Below are 12,379 nucleotides of genomic sequence, written 5' to 3'. Positions count from 1 at the left end.
AGCATGAGGCAAAGATCACAGTACTTGGGAAATTTCAAGGTACAATTCTGTTGCCACCACCTTCCTCTGCAGCCCTGGCTGAGAGGCATCACCTCATGTTTCTGTTTCCCATTGTGAAAGACAGCAATAGAACTCGAGATCCTGTAAGCGTAGTGCAGATAGCACCTGCCAAGCACTTTGTGGAGGAAAAGTACTGACCCAGTGATCTGCTGGGTAGAATGAAAACTGTCCCATGTCACAGTAGAGACATACCCAGCTCAGGAAATAGAGATTTCCCCCCAAGATTAAGTGTTCTGTCTTACAACAAGATTCAACTCAATTTCTATCCCCAGTGCAGCTCTCAAGTAGCTTTGCAGTTATTGCTTTATTTAGTTATCCTCTTTAATTCCTCCAGAGAAACAAAACAAGCTAGAATGCACACATTAGCAATTGCATCCCATATTGTTGTGGTGTTTCTCAGGTGCTCATGGGCAGAACAAAGACCTCAAGTGGTGACAGTTAAGAGGTCGAAGCCCAGCACTGCAGAGGAGTTTCCTCAGTCCTGTTTGTGAGAGCTACAAGGCAGCTGAATGCCACATTGTGTTGCAGCAATATAGTTACGTCGTGCGTAAATGGCTGTCCATGACAGAAAGCATTCTCTATGCTATAAGTTATTTGATTGTCCTCAGCTGCTTTAATTAAACCAGCTATTTCAACCATTCTGAACACCCTTCTCCAAATTCACTGCGGGAGAGATCATGTTTCAATACATGTTTCTCTGTGCACGGGATTTTTTTTTTTGCTAAATCACTGAATAAAAGCGAGTTTACTTCAATAACTTGCAGGTTGCTAAGAGGAAGCTTTCCATTTAGCTTCAAACCCTTTCACGAAATCCAGGCTTGCTCCAGGGCAATCAGGCTGGACCCCAAGCAGACCCCAGTGCAGAATCAAAACCCTGGTTTAAGCTGCTTTTTAGAGATTTTAGGAGACTGCAGCACTTCAAAGCCGCCAGGGAGCTGAGCATGTGCTGTTGTTGCCTTCAAACATCACAAGCCAAGCATGGGAACCCAGCACCATCTTCAAGTCAACTCACGCTCAACTGCCCCAGCTCCAAATCCCTAGAGATAAGGCTGCCTGCTTGAGAGTATCTAACACGGATCAATGTCGCATTTCCTGTCATCTTTACTCAGTAATTGTTTTAAACAAGGGCAGACTGTTAATTGTCTGCCAAGCAAAAGTAAAAACAAGAGTCATAAAATCTCTGGCATAATTACCTCTTGGAAGGAATGGGGGCAATAGGAAACATTTCCTAGCTGTTCTTTTAGAACAGGGCTAGTTTTCCAGCCTCTCTCCAGATGTCTCAAAGGCAGCAGGAAAGCCTGTATTTTGGCATTTCTAACAAGCAACCTGTGGGGAATCTCTTTTAGATGGTACTTGCTGCTTAGGATGATTACTTGTAAAGTTTGTTGCTTGCAGCAGTTCCAGTGAAATATGTTTGCATTTTTATTATTAAAATTCTGGTTAGTTTGAAATACAGTACCTGATGTCCTGTGTGAAGGGATATAACATACCTCCAAAATTAGCCATGCAATAGCTTTCAAAAATTTGGGTTATATAAAGCATTAACTAGTGTATAGAGCTGTAGAGTGCTTTAGATTGACAGCAGTGCTGAACCAGATTTTGGAAGGCATTGTCTAAATCTCAAGAGAAAAAGAGAAAATTATTAAAATTTCTAGATATACCGATCAATGAGCATTTAAATATCTTCAAAGCCCACAGTCTTATTGCCGCAAGCTTTGAAACATCATTATGAGTGAGACTCAACATTATGAATGCTGCTTTTACCTCAAACTAAGCAATTATCTCTCATAACTAGCTGTACAATAGCTGTCACGCTAGACGGATTTAGCCACATAACTCTCTCGTGTAATGTATGTGGTTGCAACTGTAATTACCAAAACCAAAAAGAAATACCAACGATGACAGTGATTACAGGACAAAGCTGTTTCTGGGAATAGCTATAAAATTAATGAAGCCCTTAAGTTCATACTCCTCCAAATTATGGCTTAGCAATAGCCACTCTGCTGAAGTTAGAAAACACAATTCTAGAAGACTGTCACTACCAGCTACTCTTTCCTGAGCCCTGTATATCTGTAGCTTACAGTGTCATTCTCAACAGCCTTAAACAAGCAGAACAAAATCTGTACTTATTATTAACTTTATTAAAGGAACTTAATCCAAGCAAAAGAAGAGTCTTCATGCCTTAAGTATCCTGTCAGGTCTTTTAGGCAGCTTTTAAGATTCCTTAATAAATAAGCAAAAGATTCTTAACTTTTTTTCCTAGACATTTTTTACTATATGACTCAAGCAACTAGAACATGGTCAGATGCAACAGGTCACCATTCATAGAAAGTAAACTGAAGCAGTACAGAAGAGCTGGTTTCTATCACCTCGCAGTGCTGGTCAGAGTACTATTAAGTTACCCCAGCACAGGCTACAAGATTTATTCCTCTGCTTTCATCAGCTCCAGTTCTTTCAATTGTTTTCCTACCTTCTAGATCTCGCATTTTCTGTTCCTTCTCTTTCACACAAGTCGTCCTAGTTGTGTTCAGCCTTTTAAGTGCATAAAGCTGTCCTTGAACTGATATCTTGCACCTGACTTCAGTTCTGAAAAAGAGCATACTGCATCCACACTGAAGTCGATGGAAAGCCAGGGAGCCTGTCTGAGCACAGACTCTGACCGTCAACATGCTTCCAGCCTCCTATGGAGTAAATAACCACGCTACAGTTAACTATTTTTTTCCTTAATTACCCATCTCTGTGCAAACTACAGATTTTTTTCTTCTTCACTTAAGAAGCACATAACCTCTCCAACAACTAGGGAAACACTTCCTCCCTTAATCACTTTCGTCACGAGCAATTTAAATAAATTAGCACTCAACTAACACCTGCTCTATAGATTTAGTTCACAAACGGTGTTTAAGTACAAACACTAAACATAGATTAACTCTTGAAGATCGCTATGCTGAAAGACCCACCTGTACAGCCAAGAGAGAGAAGAGGCTGCGTAAAGACCACTCGCAGCCGAGCGTTGTGTTGTTTCGTTTTGGTTTGTTTTTAAACAATAGCGTACGTGTTAGGCAAGAGTTGCCTAAGCATGCTTAAAACGCCATGTTAATTTAAGATGTAATTAAGCATCGAAGCCATTGATTAAAGGGATACAAAGCGCCTAATTTGCCAGCAGGGTCTGTTGCTGCTCTGGTGAAAACACCATAGCTGCATCCTTTCATGCAAGTAAACATCTGTAATAATATACACAAACAGCAAAATATCAAATAATAATTTACCACCAAGTATCCTCTCTATTATTCAGCTTAGGACTCTGCAGACACACCCACAGCAATGCCGATGCTCCTGACTAAACTCCGTCCTAGAGCGAAGGTGCGGGCGGCACCGGGGATGCGGACACAGCGACCCCGGGCACCGACGGGGTTCCGTGGGGTGTCCTGGGTGGTTATTTAAACAACATTTACATCTGGCTTTCAAGTTGCCTTTAAGCACACAGCCTTCAAAAGCGGTAACAGTGTGTTATCACTACAGAGGCAATTAGCTACAGTTCATTAGTAAATTAGTACTTCTCCCAAGTAACAAGTGATAGGACAAGAAGAAATGGCCTCAAGTTGCACCAGGATATTAGGAAAAATTTATTCACGGAAAGGGTTGTGAAGCACTGGAACAGGCTGCCCAGGGCAGTGGTGGAGACACCATCCCTGGAGGAGTTTAAAAGACTCATCGATGAGGTTCTCAGGGACATGGTTAGTGCTACAGTGAGGTTATGGTAGGACTCGATGATCTTTAGGGTCTCTTCCAACCAAAATGATTTTGTGATTATACGAATTTAAAAAGGAATTTCCTTGAGATTGTGAAGTGGGATTTAGGGACGTTTAAACATATTACAAGCAGTCCTTCCTCGCTGCTCCCTGACGGTTGTCATGGACAAAAACAAGAAGGAGCAGCAGCTTTTCTGTTCTATAGCCGTCGATTTCTTCGTTTCTTCCCCGCCTCTCGCCGAACACAGGGATGTACTCGGGAGCCTCAGCCGCTCCATCCCGGGTTGGGGAGAGCCGGAGCCGGCAGCTCTCTAACCCCCCCAGGCCGGGCAGCGCTCCCGGGGCCGGAGCGGCGGCTGGGGGAACCGCGGGGCTGGGGGGAACCGCGGGGTTCGGGGGCTCCTCCCGCGGGCCGGCCCGGCGGCGGGGCCAGGCTCCCGCTGCCCCCGCGGGTGATTCGCTGACCACGGGCACCTGCCCAAAACGCGGGCTCCGGCCTTTAAATGAAGTGTCCCCGCGGGGCCAGGGCTGGCGGAGACTCTTATTGTGACAGCGGTCGGGCAGGGGACAGGCAGGTCCCGCGGTGGCATCTGCCGGCAGCACATCGGAGTCCCCGAGCTTATAACGCTGCGCAGAGGGGCTGCTATGACAGTTCGGGGCAGTGAATGACGGTCCCTCCTTCCCAAAATACTGGTTAAAGCCCAGGGGACAACTCCTAGGTTGTAGGTAAGGTGCTGTGTTTGGTCGGTTTTGGTTTGTTTTTTTTTTTTTGTTAGTTTGTTTCTCTATGTCGCTTTTTACTTCGAAGCTGATCAGGGAGCTGGCGTGAGAAATTGCAACGCGGCGGGTAATGTGGAGATGAAAATGTACCTCTGAGGTACGGTGATGTCAAAGCTAACGCGGGAGGCAACAAATGGAGGGGGGGAGATGCTTTTAGAAAGCAAAAGTGTCTCTATTACTACTTACTGGTTTTGTCTTGTAAGGTCAAAAGTCTCCATAGATTTTTTTTTTTCCCCCACCCAAATCAAGGTGGAATAATTTCAGGAAAATCTAACTTATCCATTACTGCGACAACTGATTCTGTGCATCGTATCATGTTTAAGTGCATATCCTAGAAAATCAAGTAAATGCTGGCTTTTTTACATAGTCTACAGGTACAATGAATAAATCTGTATACATGCAGTGATATAAAAATGTTATTAAAACAAGATTCAAGGAGTTTCCTGCACTAGTGAATGAGACATAGTGTGGACATGCTCCAAAAATTTGAGCCAGCTTCAAATTCCGAGAGCATAACAAGGGGAAAACTAGGGAATTTTTACTAGAAAATCTTTGTTTACTTGCAGTTAATTTACAACTCATATCGATAATGACCTTTAGGAAATGAAAGCTTTGGATCTTTAAAACGAGAGCGATGTCTGCAGTTGATCTCCCCCCATGGAAATTTATGACCTCGGGGAGCCCTTCTTCGGGCTCTCCGATGAGAGGAATACAATATACTGGGTATATATAGCAGCGAAACAGCTGATCTCGGTGGGGCAAGATTACAATTTTTTCCAGCACATGTAACTGTGTGGATTTATATCCTCATTTTTTATTAGTAGCTTTACATTTATTTTGGGCGGTTATTTATTTATCCTGGAGCTGAAGTTGTTTGTCAGTTTTAATGAACTTGCTCAGTTCATTCTTATGAAACTTTTCTGGGTTTTGAGTTGGTGGAAAGCCCGAGTTTAGATATCAAGGACATGGAAAACAAATGCAGGACCTCTGAGCAGCTCCGCTTGCCCTGGTTCATCCTGCAGCTATGTCATTTGGGCAATTCTTAGCCCTAACAGCAAATCTCGGGAAATCACTTTAAGCAGAGAAGGAGAGTCCTTGGCGTTCCAGTCCCAAATCTCAATTGGATATAGAAAGCTCTGATTCAAAAATCATTAGAGAAGAAATCAGGATACTTTGTTTCAAAGGTTTAGGTTTAGGCTTAAAAGAAAGTGGCACCTGTCTCATGCTTCCCTATGGCGTGAGGAATTTCTCAGCACAAATAGCCAATCATCTAAACAGCAGTACATTTAGTATTTTGACATGGCACAAAACTGCAGGATCCAGAGATCTTCAGTTAAGTTGATACATAGCAAATTGCCTTCTTTAGCAGTGGGATCTATGGTTATCTGTAGATTTGTGCAGGTGGTGGCTCATCTCAATAAACCAATTGCTATTTGTTTTAGAATTTACTGGGTTCTCGCAGATAAGATAGCTGTGGTGAGCACTGCACCTGAGCCACACAGAGCGCATGACTTGTTATTGTAATCGAAAATGTTCATACAGTTCTGGAACAGTTCTAATCAATCCTAAATCCTTTTCTTTTAAGCTCACGCTTTTATTTTCAGTTGCCTGAACTTCGTACTCTGGATTGCTAATGACTGCTCATGAAATAGTATTTTTGTGGTTCAAATGGTGACATACAATATCTTTTATCTATATTGTCTTCCTTAAGGGAAAATCCACACCAAGAAAGCCTCTATTCTGCAAGGCAAGGGTTCCATTCTATCCAGGAGCCCAGCCAAGAAAGCTTTTGTGGCCTACCACCTAGTTTTTACCAGTCACCTATCCAAAGCCAATTATCACCAACAAAAACCCAGGACAGCTGTGAAACCTCTCCTATGAGTGTCCCTAATTTACCATCCGTTTCCTCTATGTGCCAGCCAACCATGTTTAACTATGAACGTCCAAAACACTTTATCCAGTCTAAGAATGTGTGTCAAGGGCAACAGCAGCCTCCAGGACCCGCAGCCTCAACCGAGTCAAGCAAACAAATCAAACAGTCCTCCATCTTAATACAGCCTCGTAACCCAAGTGGGCAGAAATTCTCCTCCTCGTCATCACTGAGCTCTTCAATCACGCTCTCCTCGCCTTCCTGTAGTGCCCCTAAGGAATCCACATATCCCGTCACACCTGCATCTGCGCAGTCTCCTGCTAGCTCATCATCTGGGCAACGGCTTATATCCACGCCTAACCAACCCCCCGCAGCATTCCTGTGCTCAGTGCTACCCTCGCAGCCTGGCTATAACAGCCAAACTCCTTCTCCTATGGAACCTCAGTAAGTATATACAGGCTTCTAACCTCCCCTTGCTTTCCTCTGGCCTGGCCTCTCCCGTGCACTGATCATCCCAAATCCAACCTCCTGGTGAAACACCAGCTCAGCCAAAGTCAATGGTTCAACTCCCATTGACTTGTGATGTTCGAGGCAGGACTTTGCATGGATCAGGTTAGGAGGCTGAGCGCTTACCCTTGGTGCCTGTGTGGGAGAGAGGGGTATCCACCAGGAATTAAACTGCCTCCAGGCTGCTGTGTGGGTTTTCTGGAGTCAGTTTGAACAGTTTAGTTTGATTTGATTGGAATCTCTTATTTTGAGAGTATTCAGAACAGAAGGTGGACACCCATCTCAAATGAATGTCTCTCAACAAGCATGGCTTATGAATGGGGAGGCAGGGGAGAAGGCAGTAGTATTTTCCACATATAAGCAATTTCAAGATTTCTAGTAAGTCTCAGCAGTATTTTCAGATTCCACATGGTGATGGGACTCTACATTCACCTACAATACGTTTTTCATTAATGATACGTGCTAACAGAAAGGCAGCCACTTGTAAATCTTACCCCTTCAGACCAAGGACTAAATTCTTTCCTGAATATGTATTATATCATCTTGCCTTTGGGCTGCAATCCAAATATCTCCCAAGGTCAGCGAGATCTCAAAGGGAGCTGGGTCTTGCCTTCTCACCAACTTGTATTCCTGCCAGGATCAGCTGGAGGTCCTGGGGAAAGTCAGTGCAGAATACGCAAACACACACTCAACCAAGGATATTAGAGGGGTGACAGGGAAGTCCTGCTGGCTTGGATATAAATTCAGGTTTAAGCGTCAGTTTGTATTCACGAAATCTGAAAATATCTGGGTTTTTTTTTAACCGTGGCACTGTGGAAGTGGAAAGGTAAGACAGAGCGGGCAAGCTGGGGTACTCGGGAGTGCATGGGGGTTAGGTACAAACCTGCAGTGACCACTGCGTTTTGTGTATGTACTGTGGGGTTGCTTGTTTTCATAGCAAAGGGCTTTGGTGCCTCACTACGCTCTTTATATAAGCTGCTCTTAAATGCAACATCCTGTGAGTTGAGGAATTATTTTCCTAATCATGCTACAAATGGGCGAACAGGGACATAAGACATATTAATCTGTTGGGTAAATTACTAAAGTTTTAAAGTTATAACTTGAGCAAGTTATTAAGCCCAAGAAGTGCTGGGAATACATACCAGAATTATAACCCTTCTACCCTATTCTAATCAGCAAAACAAATTCCCAAGCGACAGGAGGAAGAGGATTTTGAATAGAAATAGTTGCTGAATGTAACTGCAGCGCATGAGGCCCCACTGTGTGTAATGAACTGGGTTAGATCCTGTCAGCACAGGGTGCTGTGGCCTCTCATAGACCTTCACAACCTGTTTGGAAGGATGCTCCTCTTTTTCTAGCACATTTCAGAATCCATTCTACTATCCAACTCCAAGACTTGACTGTGTGTCTTGACTGGATTACAGGATCAGGCTGTGGGGGAGCTGCAGCAAGGGTTCCTAAAGCCCCAGCCTCACTTGGGGCATTGAACATCCAGACAGAAATGCTGTATGAAGTAACTTTCTGGGGCCAAGAAGAAGAGGACAACTAATAAGCTGTTTGTTCATACCTAATTGATCAGTTTGTAACCTTGCTGTGGATTTGCAGCACCCAGGGCCTTTTTAACAACTGACATCGTAAAGGAATGTAGTTTTTGAGGGAGAACTTGCTCGCCAACAGACTTGCATTGCTCAGAGGAGTTAGTGGCTCCCTCCAAGCACCACTGGCCTCCCTGCACACACCTGGGTCAGGGCAGGACACAGCGATGCTGAACAGTGACCCACAAACTGCTGTGAGTGCTGTGGAGAACACTCAATGCCCGGGCTAGACCATGATGTTTCCCCTTAAGTTCTTGATAATTGAATACATGACCTGGTCCATCTATCTCCCAAATGCTTTATGGGTTCATTTGAACCATGGTTTCTAGGTAGCAGGTTCACATTTTTGTGTGTATTCTATGAAGCTGTAGCAAACAGTCAAGCAGGCCTACAGGAATAACTTTGTTTTCTCTTCCTGCACGAGCAGCTACTCACAACCAATGTATACCAAACAAGCTAGCATCAACTCTATGCAGAAGACATCAGACCAAGAAATTCGAGGAACAAAAGAGGCCCTCATTCAGGACTTGGAAAAGAAACTCCGATGCAAAGACAACCTTCTCCAGAATGGCAACCAGGTAAGGGAAACCTGCTGGTTACAGAACCAGTTTGCTCCGACTCTCGGTAGTGTGAGCAGGGATGCGGGGACTAGTTCTAGTGCGCCAGGGACTGGAACCTCCCAACTGAGCTGGAAGCAGAAGGAAATGCAGGAGTGACATTGTCCAAGCACCTTTACTCAGAACCTCAGCAGATCCTAGCAAGGGTCTTTTGAGCCATTTATGACCAGAATATTCTTTCAATGGGAAGTAGCTGACCTTTTCCGTTAGAAACATTAAAAAAAAAAAAATCTCTTCCAACAGCAACTCCATTTTTAATCATGGCTCAGAGCTGGTGTAAAAGGCGTAGTTCTGAAAGATTTACATCCAACCTCTTAATTTCCCAACACTCTCTTCACAGTTATTTTTGCTATTAGAATGTAAATATCTGTGCTGATGGGCCAGGTTCAGCTCAGCCCTGAGAAGGCCCATCCCAGCAGAGGAGCAGCACACAACTAGTGCATGGTGAAAGGTGCCCTGAATGTGTGCCAAGGGAGATGGTTGCAGAGGGTCTGTCTGTAGGTATTTACCATGGCGACTGAATGCCTGCATCTCCTGTGACTTCAGTAAGGGATGCGTTGTCTTCTGAGAGCCACCTGATGCAGCAAGGTGGATTTGAGCTGCCATCGGTTTTCCCTCTTCTCCTGCCTTCTTGGCCAGCACACACCATTCAAGCTGTCTTTTAATTTGTGCAATTAAATTAATAAGGCTAAGGTGGGGCGAAAGGTACATGTTTAGGGCTGTGGCAAAAACCCGAGCTCTCCGCTGGGGATCCTGCTGAACATCATGTCCACAGACAACTAGAAACCCAGGGAGAATCCCTCAGTTCTCCAGTCATGATTTCAACCTTGCTTTCAACACTGGAGTTAATAAACCACCCCAATTTGTTAGGAACTTGGAGAAGAACCAATATTTGAAAGCTCATTTTACAGACCACCACTACCTGTGGTAAACCTCCTTGATTTCTTTTTACATGAACAACAGCAAATCAAAGAAATTAAATGAGCTTTTATCATAAAGAAGGTCTCTTGGTCTCAGTACCTACTTATTTATTCTGCAAAGGCAACCCCCTTCACCAAGAAATCCAAATCTAGGCGAAAAAATTGCTTACCAGTGGGGAAACACATCACAGCAAGCTAGAGAGAGCAGGTCTGTGATGTGGGAACCAAAACCTTCCTGCTGGCTGGAGGCAGCCTGGTAAAAGCCCAGTGTTTATAGCTTCAATCTTCTTTCCCCTGAAGTAGAAAGGATTTTTTGCATTACCATCAGTGGGGACAGGTTTGTGTCATACATATAATTTCATAATATTGAAGGAAAAAAAAATACATTAGGTCAGTCTGACTTCATGTGTCCCTAACAGGAACGTCCTATCTGCTGTAAGAAAGCTTGCCATTTCAAGTCAGCTTTTCTTTGCATAGGAAGCCAGGCTAAAAATAAGGCTTATGCAATCGCCACTCTGTGTCCTCCTCCCCTTGTCCTCCAACAATGTCTGAGCCAACTGGCCAATCTCAGCCACACTTGATACAGCCGTAAGGACCCCTGGGATATTAAGCTCTCACAGGTTTTGCAAAAGGTCTCTCTTGCTCTCTTCTAAAGAAAAGTCCCACAGGCCTCCCCAAACCCTTATCTACCCAGGAGTAGCCACATACACGTCCTGTACATGGTAGAAATTCAGTCGGAGGTCATCTTCACATCACAAAATCCAAGCCCAAGGTAAACTTTGTGGGAAGTGAAGTGTCAGGTGTTCTGGTGCCCAGGGGACTAATGTGCTCTTCTAGAGGAACCCAACTGACAGGACTTTGATTTAACTCCACTCATATTTATCCCTGTGTGCTGCATCCACATTGTAGGAACTTGCTGTTACATGACTGAAACGCATTCTTGCCTTGTCTCAAGACAGCACCCAGCATTTCATGAGGTGGCTGTTGCCCTGGCATAAACTTCTCTTATGCTTTTGGGTTAGCGGTGCCTCTCTCTGGCTGTGCCTGCTGCTGGGGTGGCTCTTGCTTTTTTGGGAGCAGGGGACACTAGCATCCATCATGCCTCTAGCTCCTGAGCTAAATCCACAGCTGAGTGACCCGGGAAGTTTTCCCAGTGCTAACAGAAAGGTACCCTGGGACTTACTCTGGCTTCTGAGATAATGCCATCAGTTACCCATAAATAAACCCAGCAGAGAAAGAGGAGGAGTGGAAGGCCACAGATGGCATTAGAGAGGCTTTGATGAACAGGCAGTTTAATCTTTTATGCATTTCAGCGCTGTATATATTGAGGCTGACTTCAGTAGGCATCGCGGACTGCAAACCCTCTGGAACAGACGTGGTGTTTCTATTCAGCCACTGCTTTCATTGACAACAGCATATTCATGTGCTCTTACAAGTTGATCTGAAATACTAAATTGACTTCTGACTAGAATTCCTCTCTGCTCTGCTTTAAGCGATTGACTTATGAAGAAAGAATGGCTCGCAGGCTGCTCGGACCAGTAAACGCTGCATCTGTGTTGGAAGCACAAAATGAAGAGAACATGCAGAACGCGCAGGTAAGTGGAGACCTGTCTCTAGAGCAATGATCTCCTGTCATTATGTTGTGACCTGCTTGTATCTGAACAGGCCAGAGAGATGGGGTTTATTTGGTAGCAGTGCAGGGGAGGGAAGGGGCCAGCTCTCACTGATAGAGCTGCATAGAGTAAGGATTTGGGTTTTTCTTGTGTGGGTGGTGGCAGGGGGGCAGAATTTATACACCATCCCCCTGCTGGGCCTGATCTGTAGGAATGACCTCTCCAGGGAGGAATTCCAACAGCTGCCACACAGCACGTTCCACCCTGCCTGGGACAGGCAGGGAGCAGCACAGCCAGGGATACAGGTACCCGCTCCCTAACAGCCCAGGCTTGCCCAGGACAGCGAGATTTACACCTGTTTGGAACAAGTGACATTGACCACAAGAGGTCAGGGCCTTGGGGTGTGATTAGTTGGGTTTTAGCCCTTCCAGGGGTCTGCATTCATTAAGAGATAGCAAAGCAGTTATTTTAGCAGCCTACATGCTGATAGACCAGAATCTATTACAACTGGCATTTCCAAAAACATTTTAGTTGGAGACTTGGATCATTTGTGGGTTATTCAGGCCAGTTAAAAGCCCTCTTTAGAACTTCTGCGATTAAAATAGTGGAAATGTTTGTGAGGTGGCACTGGGTACCTGTGCAGACAAAGAAAAGGTCCCTCCTGCTGC

General features: G+C 44.7%; 1 protein-coding gene across 3 annotated transcripts in view; it reads left to right on the top strand.

Annotated features, from left to right (window-relative positions):
- Positions 1–12,379, top strand: part of MYOT (myotilin) — a 31,775-nt gene that overhangs the window by 13,803 nt on the left and 5,593 nt on the right. For 2 of the 3 annotated variants that reach the window (XM_065848718.2, XM_065848719.2), the window contains exons 8-10: positions 6,301–6,903; positions 8,989–9,139; positions 11,592–11,693. In XM_065848718.2, coding sequence (XP_065704790.1) covers positions 6,301–6,903; positions 8,989–9,139; positions 11,592–11,693 — 856 coding nt within the window. Of the gene's footprint in view, positions 1–4,286; positions 4,536–6,300; positions 6,904–8,988; positions 9,140–11,591; positions 11,694–12,379 lie in introns of those variants that run through there. The other variant, XM_065848721.2, reaches the window with a different exon arrangement.

This window comes from Patagioenas fasciata, chromosome 14, assembly GCF_037038585.1.
Source record: "Patagioenas fasciata isolate bPatFas1 chromosome 14, bPatFas1.hap1, whole genome shotgun sequence".
In the NCBI taxonomy this organism is placed as follows: domain Eukaryota; kingdom Metazoa; phylum Chordata; class Aves; order Columbiformes; family Columbidae; genus Patagioenas; species Patagioenas fasciata.
The sequence above is the reverse complement of the archived record's forward strand: the minus strand, read 5'-3'. Positions and strand labels throughout refer to the sequence as shown.